This window comes from Salmo salar, chromosome 05, assembly GCF_965601325.2.
Source record: "Salmo salar chromosome 05, fSalSal1, whole genome shotgun sequence".
Classification (NCBI taxonomy): domain Eukaryota; kingdom Metazoa; phylum Chordata; class Actinopteri; order Salmoniformes; family Salmonidae; genus Salmo; species Salmo salar.
The window spans coordinates 66,445,446-66,470,056 of NC_138295.1; the positions used below are offsets into that span (position 1 = coordinate 66,445,446).

The 24,611-nt window shown below is 43.5% G+C and overlaps 1 protein-coding gene across 1 annotated transcript in view; it reads right to left on the reverse strand.

Annotated features, from left to right (window-relative positions):
• LOC106605512 (E3 ubiquitin-protein ligase znrf2) overlaps window positions 1-24,366 on the reverse strand; it is a 113,373-nt gene extending 89,007 nt beyond the window's left edge. The window contains exon 1 of the mRNA XM_014201252.3: window positions 23,293-24,366. Coding sequence (XP_014056727.1) covers window positions 23,293-23,704 — 412 coding nt within the window. The 5' untranslated portion in view covers window positions 23,705-24,366. The remainder of the gene's footprint in view (window positions 1-23,292) is intronic.
• Window positions 24,367-24,611: the final 245 nt, after the last annotated feature.

Genomic DNA, 24,611 nt, shown 5'->3' on the forward strand with positions numbered 1-24,611 from the left:
ACAAACACCAGATCACACTACAGACAAACACCAGACCACACTACAGACAAACACCAGAACACACTACAAACAAACACCAGACCACACTACAGACAAACACCAGAACACACTACAGACAAACACCAGACCACACTACAGACAAACACCAGAACACACTACAGACAAACACCAGAACACACTACAGACAGACACCAGATCACACTACAGACAAACACCAGAACACACTACAGACAAACACCAAACACCAGAACACACTACAGACAGACACCAGATCACACTACAGACAAACACCAGAACACACTACAGACAAACACCAGACCACACTACAGACAAACACCAGACCACACTACAGACAAACACCAGAACAAACTACAGACAAACACCAGAACACACTACAGACAAACACCAGAACACACTACAGACAAACACCAGACCACACTACAGACAAACACCAGAACACACTACAGACAAACACCAGAACACACTACAGACAAACACCAGAACACACTACAGACAAACACCAGAACACACTACAGACAAACACCAGACCACACTACAGACAAACACCAGAACAAACTACAGACAAACACCAGATCACACTACAGACAAACACCAGACCACACTACAGACAAACACCAGAACACACTACAAACAAACACCAGACCACACTACAGACAAACACCAGAACACACTACAGACAAACACCAGACCACACTACAGACAAACACCAGAACACACTACAGACAAACACCAGAACACACTACAGACAGACACCAGATCACACTACAGACAAACACCAGAACACACTACAGACAAACACCAAACACCAGAACACACTACAGACAAACACCAGAACACACTACAGACAAACACCAGAACAAACTACAGACAAACACCAGAACACACTACAAACAAACACCAGACCACACTACAGACAAACACCAGAACACACTACAGACAAACACCAGAACACACTACAGACAAACACCAGAACACACTACAGACAAACACCAGAACACACTACAGACAAACACCAGACCACACTACAGACAAACACCAGAACAAACTACAGACAAACACCAGACCACACTACAGACAGACACCAAACACCAGAACACACTACAGACAAACACCAGAACACACTACAGACAAACACCAGATCACACTACAGACAAACACCAGAACACACTACAGACAAACACCAGACCACACTACAGACAAACACCAGAACACACTACAGACAAACACCAGAACACACTACAGACAAACACCAGAACACACTACAGACAAACACCAGAACACACTACAGACAAACACCAGACCACACTACAGACAAACACCAAACACAAGAACAAACTACAGACAAACACCAGAACAAACTACAGACAAACACCAGACCACACTACAGACAAACACCAAACACAAGAACAAACTACAGACAAACACCAGAACACACTACAGACAAACACCTGAACAAACTACAGACAAACATCAAACACCAGCACACACTACAGACAGACACCAGACCACACTACAGACAAACACCAGAACACACTACAGACAAACACCAGAACAAACTACAAACAAACACCAGACCACACTACAGACAAACACCAGACCACACTACAGACAAACACCAGAACAAACTACAGACAAACACCAGAACAAACTACAGACAAACACCAGAACACACTACAGACAAACACCAGAACAAACTACAAACAAACACCAGACCACACTACAGACAAACACCAGACCACACTACAGACAAACACCAGAACACACTACAGACAAACACCAGAACAAACTACAGACAAACACCAGACCACACTACAGACAAACACCAGAACACACTACAGACAAACACCAGACCACACTACAGACAAACACCAGAACACACTACAGACAAACACCAGAACAAACTACAAACACCAGACCACACTCCAGACAAACACCAGACCACACTACAGACAAACACCAGACCACACTACAGACGAACACCAGAACACACTACAGACGAACACCAGAACACACTACAGACAAACACCAGATCACACTACAGACAAACACCAGACCACACTACAGACAAACACCAGAAAACACTACAGACAGACACCAGATCACACTACAGACAAACACCAGACCACACTACAGACAAACACCAGAAAACACTACAGACAAACACCAGACCACACTACAGACAGACACCAGATGACACTACAGACAAACACCAGAACACACTACAGACAAACACCAGACCACACTACAGACGAACACCAGACCACACTACAGACAAACACCAGAACAAACTACAGACAAACACCAAACACCAGAACACACTACAGACAAACACCAGACCACACTACAGACAGACACCAGATCACACTACAGACAAACACCAGACCACACTACAGACAAACACCAGACCACACTACAGACAAACACCAGAACACACTACAGACAAACACCAGAACACACTACAGACAAACACCAGAACACACTACAGACAAACACCAGATCACACTACAGACAAACACCAGAACACACTACAGACAAACACCAGACCACACTACAGACAAACACCAGAACACACTACAGACAAACACCAGAACACACTACAGACAAACACCAGAACACACTACAGACAAACACCAGAACACACTATAGACAAACACCAGAACAAACTACAGACAAACATCAAACACCAGCACACACTACAGACAGACACCAGACCACACTACAGACAAACACCAGAACACACTACAGACAAACACCAGAACACACTACAGACAAACACCAAACACCAGAACACACTACAGACAAACACCAGAACACACTATAGACAAACACCAGAACAAACTACAGACAAACACCAGAACAAACTACAGACAAACACCAGACCACACTACAGACAAACACCAGAACACACTACAGACAAACACCAAACACCAGAACACACTACAGACAAACACCAGAACAAACTACAAACAAACACCAGACCACACTACAGACAAACACCAGAACACACTACAGACAAACACCAGAACACACTACAGACAAACACCAAACACCAGAACACACTACAGACAAACACCAGAACAAACTACAAACAAACACCAGACCACACTACAGACAAACACCAGAACACACTACAGACAAACACCAGAACAAACTACAAACAAACACCAGACCACACTACAGACAAACACCAGACCACACTACAGACAAACACCAGACCACACTACAGACAAACACCAGAACACACTACAGACAAACACCAGAACACACTACAGACAAACACCAGAACAAACTACAGACAAACACCAGACCACACTACAGACAAACACCAGAACACACTACAGACAAACACCAGAACAAACTACAAACAAACACCAGACCACACTACAGACAAACACCAGACCACACTACAGACAAACACCAGAACACACTACAGACAAACACCAGACCACACTACAGACAGACACCAGAACACACTACAGACAAACACCAGAACACACTACAGACAAACACCAGAACACACTACAGTCAAACACCAGAACAAACTACAGACAAACACCAGAACACACTACAGACAAACACCAGACCACACTACAGACAAACACCAGACCACACTACAGACAAACACCAGAACACACTACAGACAAACACCAGACCACACTACAGACAAACACCAGAACAAACTACAAACACCAGAACACACTACAGACAAACACCAGAACACACTACAGACAAACACCAGAACACACTACAGACAAACACCAGAACACACTACAGACAAACACCAGAACAACCTACAGACAGACACCAGAACACACTACAGACAAACACCAGAACAAACTACAAACACCAGAACACACTACAGACAAACACCAGAACACACTACAGACAAACACCAGAACAAACTACAGACAAACACCAGAACAAACTACAGACAGACACCAGAACACACTACAGACAAACACCAGAACACACTACAAACACCAGAACACACTACAGACAAACACCAGAACACACTACAGACAAACACCAGAACACACTACAGACAAACACCAGAACAAACTACAGACAGACACCAGATCACACTACAGACAAACACCAGAACAAACTACAGACAAACACCAGAACAAACTACAGACAAACACCAGACCACACTACAGACAAACACCAGAACAAACTACAGACAAACACCAGACCACACTACAGACAGACACCAGAACAAACTATAGACAAACACCAGACCACACTACAGACAGACACCAGAACACACTACAGACAAACACCAGAACACACTACAGACAGACACCAGACCACACTACAGACAAACACCAGATCACACTACAGACAAACACCAGAACAAACTACAGACAGACACCAGAACACACTACAGACAAACACCAGAACACACTACAGACAAACACCAGACCACACTACAGACAAGCATGTGTTTTTCACTTAGAAGGTGCTATAATAGGATATGTAGCAGTGTAACTGTAGCTCCATGCAGCCCCATGCCCCTGACTGACTGACTGAAGCAAGGTAGAGCCTGCCTGCTGTTTAAGCACTGTGTGGCTGGTGGTCGGACTAAATCATCAGCCTCACTCTCACAGGGGAAGAGGAGGAGGAACTGTCTTACTCTCACAGGGTGAGAGGAGGAGGAACTGTCTTACTCTCACAGGGGAAGAGGAGGAGGAACTGTCTTACTCTCACAGGGGGAGAGGAGGAGGAACTGTCTTACTCTCACAGGGGAAGAGGAGGAGGAACTGTCTTACTCTCACAGGGGAAGAGGAGGAGGAACTGTCTTACTCTCACAGGGGAAGAGGAGGAGGAACTGTCTTACTCTCACAGGGGGAGAGGAGGAGGAACTGTCTTACTCTCACAGGGGAAGAGGAGGAGGAACTGTCTTACTCTAACAGGGGAAGAGGAGGAGGAACTGTCTTACTCTCACAGGGGAAGAGGAGGAGGAACTCTCTTACTCTCACAGGGGAAGAGGAGGAGGAACTGTCTTACTCTCACAGGGGAAGAGGAGGAGGAACTGTCACTCTCACAGGGGAAGAGGAGGAGGAACTGTCTTATTCTCACAGGGGAAGAAGAACAAGAGAGAAGAGAAACAACAGGGAAAATACAGATGTAATTCTCCTGTAACAGCAGAGTGGAGGGGAACTATGTTTTCTGCTTTTTGGTCAACCACCACTATTTCCCAAAATAAATGTCAAAGGTCCCACTTCCTCTTCAGTGTAACTGTGTCTGTTATTGGGCAGGAGGACAGATCATATCCTAAATGTTACAAACAAACCTAGTCTACCCCACGACAGACAAAAGCCAGGATGTGAACAGCATACTGTAGGCAGTAGGCCTTTAACACTTGTACCCTCAGGAGAGTGCAGTGCAGTCTTGTAATAATCAGGTCAAGAACTGGAGACCCAGATTAAGATCCACCCCCTTTCATAGTGAAAGTCAAAGTGATCATCAGTTAAATGCTGGGTCTTATATATCAGGGAATTTTGTGTGATGAAGAAATAAAATCCTGCTTGGGCTATTAGATAGTCACTCAGTAAATATTGACTAACCGAGTAGAGCACAGACAGACCATTTGCATGCAAATGTGTGGAACCATTAGAATATGGTTCACTTTGCTGCATGTTATGGCCGTTTCGCCGTGGTGACTTTCGAAAGCACTTAGATTTCATCCTTGATGCAAATTTTCGACAAAATTAAGACTGTCAGCAACAGGTTGCGCGGCTTAAGAATGGGAGGAAACTGCTTAGCCGTCGATATGAAGCGGAACGCGGGAATAATACTCCTACAATAGATATCTAACAGAGAGTGTGTGGCTTTCTCTACTGGAATGTGGCTAAGATGGCTATAAGACATTTCAGCATGGTTTGTCATAATCATCTTCAGGTCAAATCCTTTTTAACTGCTACCGATTACTGGAAAGGAGCAGGAAGTTAAGTGAGAAGGTGATAACTAAGTGCAGCGAGAGCAGTGAACACGTGGCGACACACACTCACACACATACACACAGACAAACACACACACGCACACACAGACATTTCCTCACTATCAGAGAGTACCATCAGACCATTTTACGTCTCTTCTCATCCACTGTCGTTTGATTCTGTCCATGTTTGCAGTGGGTGTCTGCGATTCTATGTGTGTGTATGTAGACTATGTACACGTGCATGAATGTGTGCATCGGAAAGTATCGGAGCAGAAGCAATGGAAGCTGGTCAGCTCTGACTACGCTGTTTAACAGTGTAGTGTAGAGTAGAGTGTCTGTCCATTAAAGATGTGTTATAAAGGTTTTTGGATAATTTCAGCGAGTAGTTTTGAAAGTAGCGCTCACGAGCCAAAACGGGTCCCCGAAAATTTAGCACAATTGTGTACAACGTTATACATTTCGTATGATATGTAACGTCCTGCAAAAAGGGACATACATTTTTGTTTGCAATTTGTACGATACGTTACGAATGTGTAACTGCTTCAGACATAAGCCTTACAACCAGCCTGCCAGCCAGTCACACTGCAGACACCAGACTGCCAACCAGCCATCCATCCAAGCCTCTAACCCGTCCCTGCCCCCATCCTAATCTGTTCTCATGTGTTCCCTGTCTGCCTCATAACCTAAGATTGACAGTGGCACCTCCCTTCCCTCCTGCCCTGATCTCTGCTCCCTGATCCCCTGCTCTGGCCTCACTGTCCTCTATCCTCCGTCCTCTACCCTGGCCCCATGGCCACCTGACCCCTTAAAGTGGAACTGAAAGCGTTTTACAACATGAAATCTTATTCAGATCTGTTCATATACACTCCCAGCAAGCACTTTTCACGTTTTCTTACTTTCATAGAATGTTTGGGAATTACGTATAGTAAGGCATTTGTGAAAATTCTAGAGCAAAATAGAGTGGGACAATTAATAGACATTGCAGTAAATAAAACCTAATAAAAACGTGTCAGTCTTGTCCAGGACCGGACTCTACACAGACCGGTGTGCAATAGCCAATCAGAGCCACAGTAGGCCTATATGCAAATAATGATGCTGCCACCACCATGCTTCACCGTAGGGATGGTGCCAGGTTTCCTCCAGACGTGACGCTTGGCATTCAGGCCAAAGAGTTCAATATTGGTTTCATCAGACCAGAGAATCTTGTTTCTCATGGTCTGAGAGTCTTCAGGTGCCTTCTGGAAAACTCCAAGTGGGCTGTCATGTGCCTTTTACTGAGGAGTGGCTTCCGTCTGGCCACTCTACAATAAAGGCCTGATTGGTGGAGTGCTGCAGAGATGGTTGTCCTTCTGAAAAGCTCTCCCATCTCCAGAGAGGAACTCTGGTGCTCTGTCAGAGTGACCATTGAGTTCATGGTCACCTCCCTGACCAAGGCCCTTCTCCCCCGATTGCTCAGGAAATGTCTTGGTGGTTCCAAACTTCTTCCATTTAAGAATGATGGAGGCCACTGTGTTCTTGGGGACCTTCAAAGCTGCAGAATATTTTTGGTACCATTCCCCAGATCTGTGCCTCGACACAATCCTGTCTTGGAGCTCTACGGGCAATTCCTTCGACCTCATGGTTGGTTTTTGCTCTGTCAACTGTGGGACCTTATATAGACTGGTGTGTGGCTTTCGAAATCATGCCCAATCAATTGAATTTACCACAGCTGGACTCCAACCAAGTTGTAGAAACATCTCAAGCATGATAAATGTTAACAGGATGCACCTGAGCTCAATTTCGAGTCTCATGGCAAAGGCTCTGAATACTTATGTAAATAAGGTATTTCTGTATTTTAGTTTTTCTAAATTTGTAAAAATGTCTACAAACTTGTTTTGGCTTTGTCATTATGGGGTATTGTGTGTAGATTGATGAGGAATTTTGTTTATTTAATACATTCTAGAATAAGGCTGTAACATAACAACATTTGGAAAAAGTCAAGGGGTCTGAATACTTTCCGAAGGCACTGTGTAGTGTATAAGCTAGCCTATTAGCAGGGTTGGGTAGGTTACTTTCTAAATGTAAAACATTACAGTTACTAGTTACCTGTCCAAAATTGTAATCAGTAAATTAACTTTTGGATTACTCACACTCAGTAACGTAATCTGATTACATTCAGCTACTTTTAGATTACTTCCCCCTTAAGTGGAATTCGTAGAAGACAAAAATGTATGTTACCAATTGAACAACATTTATTGAGGGATAAATCAATGTTAAAGTTTACATAGCTGGCCATATATGGATGTTACATTTTACTCATTGGGATGGTTATGTACAGTAGGCTTCTTCTAACCGCTTTCTACTACATATAATAATACGATTAAATGATATCTTTACATTAAAAACCAAAGTCTATCAGAATTCCAGTCATTCCAATAAATGTTATACCCCTTGATCTTCAAGAACAGAACTTGGAAATATGGAAGTATAGATTAGCCAAATTGTTTTACCTGAGCATGACCCCAAAACTAAGGATTTATTAGCCAGCCCTACTCTGTTCTTTATGATTTTGTTGTCATGGAGGACTGATTGGGCTATTCGACTTTAAAAATAAATGCTGCATTCATGGAATGGCATGAAAAACGAATGCCATATGCTGCATTTGCTATAGCCCTATTGTTTACCTTTTTGTTGGATAATATGCAGCTGTTTAAAGGGCAAATCCACAGATGAAACAATAACAAAACGACCGCCCCGCATTTGTTTTGGTAAAAAGTTGAGGGATGGGCCTGGAGAAATGTAACCACTCTCAGATTTAAAAAAGAGCTATGTATGCAAGGACAGCCCATCCATGATATCAAAATTATTGTTTTAACCATGTTATGAGGCTATACAGTGTTTGTTTACATTTACAATGTTTACAAACATTGGAGAAAAATAAGCTCATGAGGCATTCATAAGTTATATTCTTCAAGAATCAATGTATATATATATATATATATATATATATATATATATATATATATATATATATATACACATATAGATGGGTATAAGACATTTCAGAAAATGGATGTAGCAACTATCTATCAAAAGAGTGCAAGTTTGAGCATGTGTCCATTAGGCCTATAGGTTTTTATCAGCATGAATTAGATTGAGCAATAAAAACTCCGCTTTTATTCCATAGTCTTGGATCTACATTCTGCAGCTGTTGCAAGAGCACATTTTTCACTGGCTGTTCACTGGTTTCAAAAACAATGTATAGGCAGTTTAAACTTCTTGAATTCAACCATTATTGGGTTCAAATACCCATTTAGATTGGTGAACAGCCGTCCACAACAACCACAATCCGTAAGGCGCAAATAGGTACATGAGAGAGCAGCAGTGTGATTCACATCAATGCGCTATGTACTGTAGATATCAATAATAAGTGATATCAGTATCGCGATAGACTACACCACTGCTGTCATCCTTACCCCCAAGCGTTTATTCAAGTTGGATAATCTTTGGATGCCGACAGCAGTCGCACCATTGGAAGACATAGTTTGGACTGTAACCTACAAAAGCCTATTCCTGCTCTTTTTCCACAATCCATCAAACACATTTGGTGTGTCATCATAGTGGTCTCTGAATTATGGTCAGACTCGCTCAGGTTGAACAAATTTAAACTTGCGCCTTTTTTCAATGCTGATTTGAATGTCATTGAGAAAACAGAAGTGTAAAATATTTTTGGGGACATTCCCAGCCTTAGTTACATTCGTCCATTTTTGTCCAAAATATTGAGTCATTGAAAGTGAAACAGTGTATCTTGAATGGCTGGAGGCAGCAAACAATGTAACAGACCATCTGTGATTTACAACCTGATAGTAATATTTATTGGACTACCAAGAAATGTATTGGTGAATTATCTATACTGAACAAAAATATAAACGTAACATGCAACAATTTAAAAAATGTTACTGAGTTACAGTTCATATAAGGAAATCAGTCATTTGAAATTAATTCATTAGGTCCTATTCTATGGATTTAACATGACTGGGAATACAGATAAGGATCTGTTGGTCACAGATACAGTCGTGGCCAAAACTTTTGAGAATGACACAAATATTAATTTTCACAGAGTTTGCTGCTTCAGTGTCTTTAGAATTTTTTGTCAGATGTTTTTGTTACTATGGAATACTGAAGTATAATTACAAGCATTTCATAAGTGTCAAAGGCTTTTATTGACAATTACATGAAGTTGATGCAAAGAGTCAATATTTGCAGTGTTGACCCTTCTTTTTCAAGACCTCTGCAATCCGCCCTGGCATGCTGTCAATTAACTTCTGGGCCACATCCTGACTGATGGCAGCCCATTCTTGCATAATCAATACTTGGAGTTTGTCAGAATTTGTGGGTTTTTGTTTGTCCCCCCGCCTCTTGAGGATTGACCACAAGATCTCAATGGGATTAAGGTCTGGGGAGTTTCCTGGCCATAGACCCAAAATATCGATGTTTTGTTCCCCGAGCCACTTAGTTATCACTTTTGCCTTATGGCAAGGTGCTCCATCATGCTGGAAATGGCATTGTTCGTCACCAAACTGTTCCTGGATGGTTGGGATAAGTTGCTCTCGGAGGATGTGTTAGTACCATTCTTTATACATGGCTCTGTTCTTAGGCAAAATTGTGAGTGAGCCCACTCCCTTAGCTGAGAAGCAACCCCACACATGAATGGTCTCAGGATGCTTTACCGTTGGCATGACACAGGACAATCTTACTGGCAGCAATATCCTTGCCTGTGAAGCCCTTTTTGTGCAAAGCAATGATGACGGCACGTCTTTCCTTGCAGGTAACCATGGTTGACAGAGGAAGAACAATGATTCCAAGCACCACCCTCCTTTTGAAGCTTCCAGTCTGTTATTCAAACTCAGTCAGCATGACAGAGTGATCTCCAGCCTTGTCCTCGTCAACACTCACACCTGTGTTAACGAGAGATTCACTGACATGATGTCAGCTGGTCCTTTTGTGGCAGGGTTGAAATGCAGTGGAAATGTTTTTTGGGGATTCAGTTCATTTGCATGGCAAAGAGGGACTTTGCAATTAATTGCAATTCATCTGATCACTCTTCATAACATACGGGAGTATATGCAAATTGTCATAATACAAACTGAGGCAGCAGACTTTGTGAACATTTATATTTGTGTCATTCTCAAAACTTTTGGCCACGACTGCACATAAAAAAAAAGGTAGGTGCGTGGATCAGAAAACCAGTCAGTATCTGGTATGACCACCATTTGTCTCATGCAGCATGACACATTTCCTCGCATAGAGTTGATCAGACTGTTGATTGTGACCTGTGGAATGTTGTCCCACTCCTATTGAATGGCTGTGCGAAAGTTGCTGGATATTGGCGGGAACTGGAATATGCTGTCGTGCACGTCCATCCAGAGCATCCCAAACATGCTCAATGGGTGACATGTTTGGTGAGTATGCAGACCATGGAATAACTGGGACCTTTTCAGCTCGCAGAAATTGTGTACAGATCCTTGCTGAAACATTAGGCGATGACCACGGATGAATAGCACAACAATGGGCCTCAGGATCTCCTCATGGTATCTCTGTGCATTCAAATAGCCATCGATAAAATGCAATTGTGGTTGTTGTCCATAGTTTATGCCTGCCCATATCATAAACCCACCGTCACCATGGGGCACTCTGTTTACAACGTTGACATCAGCAAACCGCTCGCCCACAACGCCATACACATGGTCTGTGGTTATGAGGCCAGTTAGACGTTCAATTAAATTCTCTAAAACAACATTGGAGCCAGCTTATGGTAGAGAAATGAACATTAAATTCTCTGGCAACAGCTCTGGTGGACATTCCTGCAGTCAGCATGCCAATTGTCCCATCTGCCCCATCGGTGGCATTGTGTTGTGTGACAAAACTGCACATTTTAGAGTGGCCTTTTATTGTCCCCAGCACAAGGTTTAACAATCATGCTGTTTAATCAGCTACTTGATATGCCACACATGTCAGGTGGATGGATTATCTTGGAAAAGGAGAAATGCTCACTAAAAGGGATGTAAACAAATTTGTTCGCAAAATTTGAGAGAAATAAGCTTTTTTTTAATGGAATTGTATTTCTTTATTTCAGTTCATGTAACATAGGACCAACACTTTACATGTTATATTTTTATTCACTGTATTTTAGTCAGGCATTGAACTGCATTCATCTATTCTGCCAACAATGCCTTACTCTACGTCATGGAATTTTGAGTCAAATATAACCTATTTTTAAAACCTGGTTTTGTAGCATAAACTGGGAATTTGATACTTTTTTCTGATATTATGATTGTCTGTTTCTTTCAAATCTGCAAAGCAGTTAAAAACCTGTCAGTTCCACTTTCACCCATGACAATGACCTGCTTCAGACCATTGTTCTCTATGCGCTGTCCTTTACTGTAGCCGAGTCAGCTGTTCCATATGCTCTGTCCTGCTTCACTAGTCTCATCTCATCTTCCTTCACTGTAAATGACAATAACAGTTATGGTCAATATAATACCTGCGCTAGGGTTAGTGTTTTGTATTTGTATTCATTATGGATCCCCATTAGATTCTGCCAAAGCAGCAGCTACTCTTCCTGGGGTCCAGCAAAATTAAGGCAGTTTATACAATTTTAAAAACATTACAATACATTCACAGATTTCACAACACACTGTGTGCCCTCAGGCCCCTACTCCACCACTACCACATATCTACAGTACTAAATCAATGTGTATATATAGTGCGTATGTTATTGTGTGTGTGTGTGTGTGTGTGTGTGTGTGTGTGTGTGTGTGTGTGTGTGTGTGTGTGTGTGTGTGTGTGTGTGTGTGTGTGTGTGTGTGTGTGTGTGTGTGTGTGTGTGTGTGTGTGTGTGCCAATGAGGAAGGTAGGGAAATGACAATAACAGTCATGGTCAATGTAATACCCGGACTAGGGTTAGTGTTTTGAGGAAGGTAGGGAAAGAGATAATACCAGGGCTAGGGTTAGTGTTTTGAGGAAGGTAGGGAAAGAGATAATACCCGGACTAGGGTTATTGTTTTGAGGAAGGTAGGGAAAGAGATAATACCAGGACTAGGGTTATTGTTTTGAGGAAGGTAGGGAAAGAGATAATACCAGGGCTAGGGTTATTGTTTTGAGGAAGGTAGGGAAAGAGATAATACCCAGGGCTAGGGTTATTGTTTTGAGGAAGGTAGGGAAAGAGATAATACCCGGACTAGGGTTATTGTTTTGAGGAAGGTAGGGAAAGAGATAATACCCGGGCTAGGGTTATTGTTTTGAGGAAGGTAGGGAAAGAGATAATACCAGGGCTAGGGTTATTGTTTTGAGGAAGGTAGGGAAAGAGATAATACCAGGGCTAGGGTTATTGTTTTGAGGAAGGTAGGGAAAGAGATAATACCAGGGCTAGGGTTATTGTTTTGAGGAAGGTAGGGAAAGAGATAATACCAGGGCTAGGGTTATTGTTTTGAGGAAGGTAGGGAAAGAGATAATACCAGGGCTAGGGTTAGTGTTTTGAGGAAGGTAGGGAAAGAGATAATACCCAGGGCTAGGGTTATTGTTTTGAGGAAGGTAGGGAAAGAGATAATACCAGGGCTAGGGTTAGTGTTTTGAGGAAGGTAGGGAAAGAGATAATACCAGGGCTAGGGTTAGTGTTTTGAGGAAGGTAGGGAAAGAGAAGACATGTGAAGACATGTGGAGTCTCCACACAGAGCAGACCAGAGCAGAGTAGGGCCACAGCTAGAGCCCCGGCCTTACAGCGCATGTTTCACACCCAGCAAGCAGAAGTCAGATTTAGCACCAGCATACAAGCCACAGACACAACAGTACCTCCCTCACCCCACCCTTTCTCCTCCCTTTCCTCCTCTCCTGTCCTTTCCTCAAAGACACCACAGTACCCTTCGTCTCCTCCCTCCCACTCCAGACTGCTCCTGCTGCAAAACAAACCCATTGGCTAGCGGATTATCCTAATACTGCATGTCTAGTGGTGTGTTTACACACAATCATTCACTGGGCGGAGGGCGGGAGTGTTCCGGTTGGTGCACCAGCACAATACCTGCTGACAGCCAACCTTAATAGCCCACAGAGCAAAGAGCAAACTGCAGACCACACACACACACTTCCTCCTACCTGCCACTCTTGTCCTGCTCTCTCTGTTCACAAGTGTGTGTGTTTGGGTATGTGTGTGCATGTGTGAGTGTGTGAGTGCATTTCCATATGTGATGACTCACAGCCAGTTGAGTGAGCAGCAGGTGCTGCAGCTGACAGTTAACCGACTCTCTGTGTGCACTACCCTGCTCCACTCTACAAAGACACACTGACAAACTGGATCTCTACCTCCAGCCCTCCTCCTCTGGTCCCCTGCCATCGCGGCAAGATGAGCCTCCACATCTGGTTCTCCAGAGACCACAAGACGCTCCTGTCATTAAGTGTGTCACTCGTAAAGACAAAATGGCATCTTTAAAGGTGGAATGACAGTTTTACAGGTGCAGCCAGGACCATGTGAGTTAATGGAGGGACAAATGAGACATGTTGCCACATTAACACACAGCCCTATCAAAAGATGACACGACTCAGATGGATGACTGTCAGGCCTGGGGCGGAGAGGGGAGACCAGCTGCTGGCTAACGGACAAACAGACAGACAGACAGATGGACAGGCAGACAGACAAGACAAAGGCAGGCAGGCGGGCAGACACAAACACACGGCGTCTAAACAGAACGGAACCCTGCTTTCATCACAGAGAGGAAACTTAAAGAGGCAGGTTAATAATTAGGCAGAGCCTTGTGCAGAGTCACATCCACAAACTAACAACCTGTTGTTGGGACACTAACTAGTGACATGGCATAATGGAATGTCAGGGGGGGTGTGTGTGTGTGTGTGTGTGTGTGTGTGTGTGTGTGTGTGTGTGTGTGTGTGTGTGTGTGTGTGTGTGTGTGTGTGTGTGTGTGTGTGTGTGTGTGTAGTGGGGAATTTCCATCTTAATGACAGAGTGGGTTGTCTACAGGTGACATATAGATTAGCTGTCACAGTGGTCAATGATTGAGCGAGACCCACCTAACTGAGAAAAGAAGGGCAAGGTAGCTCCCTATGTCCCATCATCATGTCATCTATCACTCCCCCATATCACCCATTCTGTACTCCACACCCAACAGTCCATAGTGAATTCTGGGACATCCTGTTTGTCTTTTGTTCTATCCTCTCTTGATCACTTCTTTCATCATTCTATCTATCAAGTTGAAGGAACTGCCTTTCTACCATCTATCTCTCCCCCTCTCTCTCTCTTTCTCTCTTCCCCTCCCTCTCTCTCTCTCTCTTCCCCACCCTCTCTCTCTTCCCCATCCCTCTCTCTCTCTCACTCTCCCCCTCTCTCACTCTCCCCCTCCCTCCCTTTCTCTCCCTCTCCCTCAACTGACTTTCACTGAGTTCTTGCCTCTACAAGTTGAGAGCAGAAGAATGTGCTAGTCTGAAGAGAATGAAGGAGAGCCATCACAAATTAATTAATGTCTGCAGCCAAGTGCACTGGGCGTCAGTCATGCAGTTAGGCAGGCACAGACGGGCATGAAATATCAAGTGCACGCTGTGCTGGAGAGGAGAGACGAGGGGTGAGAGGAGGAGTTAACGGAGAGAGAGAGGCCTCTCAAGCGGTGAGGACGGTAGTCCAACATGGGAATAACACAGGACAGTCATCAGGCAAAACAAGACAGTGACACTCTCTATCTCTCAGTCAGTGAGTGTGTGTGTGTGTTTCACATGACTGCAGTAAGTAAGTGGTGAGAAAGGCATTACCCATGCTGCTGTACTTTGATCACTGTCACATGAGAGTTTACATGACAAAAATAATTCCAGAAGAGGTGAATCGTTATTCAGGGTCAGCTTGAGTCCATCTGGGAAGCAGTATTTTCACTGCTGATTTCACATAAAAGCCATGATTATACCATTGTAGTTTCACACACACATACAGTGGGGGAAAAAAGTATTTGATCCCCTGCTGATTTTGTATGTTTGCCCACTGATAAAGAAAGGATCAGCCTATAATTTTAATGGTAGGTTTATTTGAACAGTGAGAGACAGAATAACAACAAAAATATCCAGGAAAACGCATGTCAAAAATTTTATAAATTGATTAGCATTTTAATGACGGAAATAAGTATTTGACCCCCTCTCAATCAGAAAGATTTCTGGCTCCCAGGTGTCTTTTATACAGGTAACGAGCTGAGATTAGGAGCACACTCTTAAAGGGAGTGCTCCTAACCGCAGCTTGTTACCTGTATAAAAGACACCTGTCCACAGAAGCAATCAATCAGATTCCAAACTCTCCACCATGGCCAAGACCAAAGAGATCTCCAAGGATGTCAGGGACAAGATTGTAGACCTACACAAGGCTGGAATGGGTTACAAGACCATCACCAAGCAGCTTGGTGAGAAGGTGACAACAGTTGGTGCGATTATTCGCAAATGGAAGAAACACAAAAGAACTGTCAATCTCCCTCGGCCTGGGGCTCCATGCAAGATCTCACCTCGTGGCGTTGCAATGATCATGAGAACGGTGAGGAATCAGCCCAGAACTACACGGGAGGATCTTGTCAATGATCTCAAGGCAGCTGGGACCATAGTCACCAAGAAAACAATTGGTAACACACTACGCCGTGAAGGACTTAAATCCTGCAGCGCCCGCAAGGTCCCCCTGCTCAAGAATACATATACATGCCCGTCTGAAGTTTGCCAATGAACATCTGAATGATTCAGAGGACAACTGGTGAAAGTGTTGTGGTCAGATGAGACCAAAATGGAGCTCTTTGGCATCAACTCAACTCGCCGTGTTTGGAGGAGGAGGAATGCTGCCTATGACCCCAAGAACACCATCTCCACCGTCAAACATGGAGGTGGAAACATTATGCTTTGGGGGTGTTTTTCTGCTAAGGGGACAGGACAACTTCACCGCATCAAAGGGACGATGGACGGGGCCATGTACCGTCAAATCTTGGGTGAGAACCTCCTTCCCTCAGCCAGGGCATTGAAAATGGGTTGTGGATGGGTATTCCAGCATGACAATGACCAAAAACACACGGCCAAGGCAACTAAGGAGTGGTTCAAGAAGAAGCACATTAAGGTCCTGGAGTGGCCTAGTCAGTCTCCAGACCTTAATCCCATAGAAAATCTGTGGAGGGAGCTGAAGGTTCGAGTTGCCAAATGTCAGCCTCGAAACCTTAATGATTTAGAGTAGATCTGCAAAGAGGAGTGGGACAAAATCCCTCCTGAGATGTGTGCAAACCTGGTGGCCAACTACAACAAACGTCTGACTTCTTTGATTGCCAACAAGGGTTTTGCCACCAAGTACTAAGTCATGTTTTGCAGAGGGGTCAAATACTTATTTCCCTCATTAAAAGGCAAATCATTTTATAACATTTTTGACATGCGTTTATCTGTATTTTTTTGTTGTTATTCTGTCTCTCACTGTTCATATAAACCTACCATTAAAATTATAGACTGATCATTTCTTTGTAAGTGGGCAAACGTACAAAATCAGCAGGGGATCAAATACTTTTTTCACCCACTGTATACACACAAACATAACAACGATTCACCTCTTCTGGAATTGTTTTTGTCATGTAAACTCTCATGTGACAGTGATCAAAGTACAGCAGCATGGGTAATGCCTTTCTCACCACTCACTTACTGCAGTCATGTGAAACACACACACACACACACACACACACACACACACACACACACACACACACACACACACACACACACACACACACACACACACACACACACTTTCTCTTGACCAAGCCTTCCTCTGTAATCCAACCATGCCGGTTATAGGAGACAAATGCTGATATATTCAGTCCATAATTAATATGTTCACTCCCATCGGCAGCTTAACCGCAATTGATTTTTCAATCTGTTTACCGTTAGCTCTGCACTGCTGCCATATCATCAGATGTACTCCTCTCTCTCTCTCTCACACACACACACACACACACACACACACACACACACACACACACACACACACACACACACACACACACACACACACACACACACACACACACACACACACACACACACACACACACACACACACACACACACTCCTTTCTTTCACCTTTGGTCACCCTTATTCTTCTCATTTTGACTGCTCATGAATTTATTCATTTTATTACTCTGCCGTTTTTTAAGTCATGCCCCCCTCCGTCCTTGACTGTTCCTAAATAAGTCTATATAACACACTGCCTCCTGACAGTAGGGCCTGCTCCGCTCTGTCCTTGACTTTTCCTAAATAAGTCTATATAACACACTGCCTCCTGACAGTAGGGCCTGCTCCGCTCTGTCCTTGACTGTTCCTAAATAAGTCTATATAACACACTGCCTCCTGACAGTAGGGCCTGCTCCGCTCCGTCCTTGACTTTTCCTAAATAAGTCTATATAACACACTGCCTCCTGACAGTAGGGCCTGCTCCGCTCTGTCCTTGACTTTTCCTAAATAAGTCTATATAACACACTGCCTCCTGACAGTAGGGCCTGCTCCGCTCCGTCCTTGACTTTTCCTAAATAAGCCTATATAACACACTGCCTCCTGACAGTAGGGCCTGCTCCGCTCCGTCCTTGACTTTTCCTAAATAAGCCTATATAACACACTGCCTCCTGACCGACAGTTGAAAGCACATTGTCCAACTGATATTCACCCGGATAATTGCCTCGAACCTAAACTATACCGAAACTAATTTCACACATAAAACAACAGATTAAATGATTTAATTAAAGTATTATGGGGAGACAAAGGGAGTACGGGTGAGTTGATGAGTGAGGGGAAGCAAACGATGCATAATTATGTAATCACCAATTGTGAATGAAGAACAGAGCGGGCCATTCTATTGGTATTGATCCATTCTAAATCTAATCTTCAGATGGTATGTACCCTATATCAGTCCACCGAACCAAAGTAGTCTTATCAGTCTACTCCGACCTACTTGGAGTAGGCTACTTAGTGAGAGCGTGTGTAATTGTACATGCTGAACGGCTTTCAATTTCTGGGAAAATATCCACATCGGCAGCAGGTGAGCCAGTGTCGAAGAACGTGGTGATGAGGCTTGTGGAACCTTGCGTTGGCAATGGGAGAAATGTCACCATGGACAATGTCTTCACTTCACTGTCATTGGCGAACAAGTTGCTTCCAAAGAAAACAAGTCCGCCGGCACCATGAACAAAGTGAGACGGGAGCTCCCTCCCTCAGTGCAAAATAAGGCACCTGCACAGCCATTGTACTCCATAACGACAAGACGACGGGACACAACAAGAGGAAACCGGAGACGATTACGTATTACAACCAAACAAAGGTATGTCAAAGTGTGTCAAGCAAGTGAAAGGTACGAATATTGAGTCAACTGTTGACTCAAATATTGAGACAAGTGGATAACAGCTAAATGAAATCCAACTGATGCCATTGCGTGAAGACGCACAGAAGCACGTGCTGACTTATTTTGACTGCTGTCATACCCACAAAGTTCATTAGAACGCCATTATTGCGTTTGTGCTGCGTTTCACTATTTAGGTTACTGATGTTTTCATCATTTGACCGCGAGTCTTGACTGTGCGTCTTGGTAGTTGGGGTATTTGTATTTATTTTGTCGTTATAAAAATAAACTGTTACCGTAATACAGCACATAGGCGTTCTGTTTCATAGTTGTAACAATGGCAATCCATTAATAAAATTGTTTGAATACTTGAAAAAAAAAAGTTTGTTTTTACATGTAGCCTGTAGTAACATAAACTAATGAAAATGCTATTGTGCTATTTGAAATCAAATAAAAATAGTATTCTAAAGTTACCCAAGGCCTTCATAAACACAACTAAATGATTGTATTTGCGATAGCATATATGAAATGTATTGATTGCACTGTTAGAATGTTGCAGTCGGAATGACTGCTCATTAGCTTGAAGGGGGAGAGGGGGTCCGTCGAGGCCCAAGGGTTCTCGTGTTAATCTGTCTTTTTGTACTCCCCAGTGTTTCCTCAATTCTCAACTGTACATTTTTATTCAGATCCATCGATCCATTCATTATTCATATCCATTCACTATCCCTCTTTTCTTCTTACCTGTGTAAATAGGCCTCTCCTGAAGCAGCAGCGTCTATGTACAGTGCATTCAGAAAGTATTCAAACTCATTGACTTTTTCCACATTTTGTTAAGTTACAGTCTTATTAAAAAACTGATTAAACATTTTTTTTGTTCATAAATCTACACACAATACCCCATAATGACAAAGTGAAAACAGGTTTTCAGAAATTTTTGCAAATGCATTAAAACTAAAAACAGAAATACCTTATTTACATAAGTATTCAGACTCAAGATTAAGCTCAGGTGCATCCTGTTTCCATTGATCATCCTTGAGACATTTCTACAACTTGATTGGAGTCCACCTGTGGGCAGTGGCGGTTCTAGACCATTTCAACTGGGGGGGGGGCAAGCTGGGGCCAGTTGTACTGTTAGAGGGGCCAGTTACATTAGACGTTATTGTTGTCATATCGTTTTCTTCACTGCATTGCAGGCATTAGCAGGCAAAAGACCATGTTCCGCATTGCCACTGTCTAATAACGGATGTAAAAAAAAGAACGATAGCAAAAATGTGTTATGTAAAAATGATTTCATACTCCACATTTAGGGGGGCCACAAGGGGGTCCAAAATTGTTGTCACAGGGGCACTGGCCCCCCGTGCCCCCCCCCCCCCAGAACCGCTAGTGCCTGTGGTAAATTCAATAGATTGTACATGATTTGGAAAGGCACACACCTGTCTATATAAGGTCCCACAGTTGACTGTGGATGTCAGAGCATGCATAGTCAAAACCAAGCCAATGTGTGTGTGTGTGTGTGTATGTATGTATGTATGTATGTATGTATGTATGTATGTATGTATGTATGTATGTATGTATGTATGTATGTATGTATGTATGTATGTATGTATGTATGTATGTATGTATGTATGTATGTATGTATGTATGTATGTATGTATGTATGTATGTGTGTGCATGCATATGCATGTGTCTGTGTGTAAAACAATATTCCCCCTCTGCTCTCAGACACACAGGAGTCTAAATTCTAACTGTGTTTACATCGGAGTGGATCTGATATGGTTGAGGCTCACCCTGACAGAACACGCCACGACCCGGGTGCAGGAAGAAGGTCGAGAGGAGAGAACAGGCTGGCCTCTCAACACAGAACTCAAGAGCTGCCGGGGAAATTCCATCTGAGCACTCAACGACATGGCTGCTCTATTTTCACCACAGGTGCTCTAGCTGTGTGAAGCCTGAACTTACACCAGACATGATATCCAAGGCATATACTGTCTGTAGGCTATATTGTGTGAGAGTGAATAGCTGGCCTGTAGTGCATACTGTACGTGAAGTCTGAACTTTTACTAGACATGCTTCTTAAGACTATTAAGTGCCATCAGAGATTCTGGAGGCTGGCTAGTCTATTCTATAGTGAGAGTGAACAGTGCAGCTGAGGTGAATACATCTGTGAAGTCTGAACCTGGTTGTTTCCTATGAAACGATAGCAGAGCTTCTGCGCGCTCTGTATGTTATGTGAGAGTGAACAGCGCAGCTGAGTTGAGTGGAGGACAAATCCAATTAGAGTTTTAATTTAATTGCAGCTTGAGATCAGGGTGAGTGTATCAAAGAAGGCACAAGGGAGAGGAGAAGCAAAGTCTGAATGAGCAGGGCTGCAGAATGTGGTGAGAAATTCAATGGGTTGAGTTGATGATTGTATGGTTCAATCAGTTGGTGCTCGATTGTATAGGTCTACATTCTAATGGGAGAATACATGCCTCCTTGACCTGCATGGGCCATCACTGGTCAATCACACATTCCAAAGACGGGCATGTAACCTTACAAACATCATGGTACTGGCAATCTTTCTCCTATAGTCAAAAGTAGTGCACTATATAGGGAATAGGGTGGCTATCGAGATACATCCCATGTTGGATTTGATTAATTACTTGAGGCATGTTAGATGAGGCATGTCGAAGCTTCCCTTTCTGAAAGTTAAAGAAGGAGAATCCAGCTAATGGATTTAGAGTGTCAGTGGCAAGTGAACATTCACAGCCAAGATAATTGCTGAGCAAATATTCTCCAGACCCAGATAATCCATGTAAATTCTCCCTGCCTTTCTCTCTGTTTTATGATGATAATTCCCCTCAGAGATGGGGAGAAAGCAGAGTGAAATGACTTTCTCTAAAGTAATCTCTCTTTCTCTCTCTATCCAGCATGTCTGCATATTTAGCAGCTCAATGCAAAGTAACCGCAATCTTTTGGGTGGTTTTCTGGACCTAATCTGTTAAATTCCTAGACCAAAACTAATCCTCAAACAGCATGTTGGAAACGAAAGGCAAACAAGCCAAGCCTTGCTGATACTGAGTTGACGGTCTGATCTGGACTAGGCGGTCTCTCCTGAGACTGAACACAGACAGTAGCCTCATTTAGGAGGAGTGATTCTCATATCACTGATTAGCTTGGTCAATAACTACAGTAGTAGGCTATAACTGACTATTAACCAACTATTATACCTTTGCTTCTTCAAGCAGATATCAATGTCACTCTGTTAGCTACATCAGGGCCAATGCTAATGGAATAGACTAGAGGAAGATGCAGACGTTGTTATTGTGTTATATTACACATGTCCTTGTAGCAACAGGCATGCCTTGTTGAGTGAACTTTGATCACTCAACACAGACAGTTTATAACCGTGTAACCTGATTGTCTGTCTGCTGGCACTGGTGGTGAGAGTTAGTGAGGTCTGTCTCCCCTACAACTATCTGTCATCTGGGATGATCATTGACGGGGTTGTATCCTACTGAAGTGGATATGATGTGGGTTGTGGTTGCAGAGATCAGATGAATGCTCTCCATCGTTCCAAAAAAGGCTGTTTGGTATCACATTCACTGCTGATAATGAACACTCCTTACTATGGTATGCACTATAAAAGTAAATTATGGTGATGAGGAGGAGGAGGGCGATAAGGAAGATAATGAGGAGGAAGAGGTGGGAGTTATTGAATCATAGCCTATGCATTATGATTGTAAACTATGATAATCTAAAATGTTGTTACAACACTATTATTACACAGTTATTACTACAAACATGTCATCCAAGTTGCAAGTAGCTTTAAAACTGAGGTTAGGACCCATTTGGTCCACACTGGTGAGTAACAGGTGTAAAACACATTTAGAAAGAGTTCAGTGAATAAAACTGAGAGTCAACATTACACAGACTCAAGTTGCTTGCTGCATGTTGCTACCTAATTGTCAGCCAGTCTCTTACCTCCAAAAAGGTGAGGCGAAAGGTGTGCTGGTAATGATCCAATCAACAACCGGGGACCCCCTTGCCCACTGCTGGACCTGTCCCTCTCTGTCTCCTCCGGGGTGCTGCTGCCAGACTCCTGCGAGCTGTAGGCTCCACTGCTGTTGGGGATGTTGATGCCTGACTGGGGTCTTGGCCCTGACCCTCCAGAACTGCCTCCCACGGACCTCGTCCTGGGGCCAATGTGTTGACTGGAGGTCGCTGTGGTTCCCGAGGCCCCGTGAGCCGACTGGCCGTACGCGTGATAGCTCATTGCCATGGCTGCAGTCCTACCGTTCCCATTGCTGGTAGTAGAGGTGCTCGAAGGTAGATCCGAGCCCGAGTAAGCCCTGGTCCGTCCGTTAGCGGCTGGGCTGCTCTGCTTAGCCCCCATGTCGTTCGCTGGTGCCAACACACGTCGACAGATTTACCCTGAATTATTAAAGGGCTCGTGCAGCACGGTGGCGGTCAGTGAGTGTGCCACATTTAAAACGCAAAGGGACACAAGTACACGACCACCCAGTCCAGTACAGTGTTTAAAAGAAAAATACCAAAAATGGAAATTATACGTCGTTACGACCACAATGACAGATTGAAAATGTCAATGAATAAAAGTAACTGACAGCGATGCAAAACTGCGGTTTGGAAAGCTGTCCTTTCGGTGTGTTAAAAACAAAGTAAATACGCTTGACATTAAAACTTTGCGAATAGTTCAGAACATGTCACGACCATAATCCAGAATAAGTAGTTGTTGCCATTTTGCAGTTATCGCATTTTTCCTCGTCCCGGTTGCTTGTTTTGGATTAATATGCTTTGACTTGTTTTCTGAATAATGACAGTCCGCCATATGTCCTCTCTATCATACGAAAGTGAAGAGCCACGCTCCCCACGCTTCCTTGTTAACCGACCGCAGGCAGTCACAGTGAAACTATTATAATGTAGGAGGAAGTGATGGAGGGAAGGGGATGACAGAAACAGCAGAGCAGAAACGACAATAGCGGGTACGGGCCTCCGTGCGCACAGCACTGAGCACTGACTTGGTTGCCGAGTGAGTCGAGTTTGGAGGCGGATCCTCTGTCTTTGTGCGTCAGGTTACGTCAGCACCAGCAGTGCACAAGCCAAGCGACATCAATAACAAGAGCAAGCCTCACTCAGGAGTGGCAAGTCTGGGCAATAGGATAAAGGACAGTGGGAAAGGACTGAGGATACTTTTAGTACCTGTTAAATTATACGCATTTGTTGCTGGAAACAAGCCACAAATAGATCTAGGCAAACCTGCAAACTCAATTATGGTTCATGCC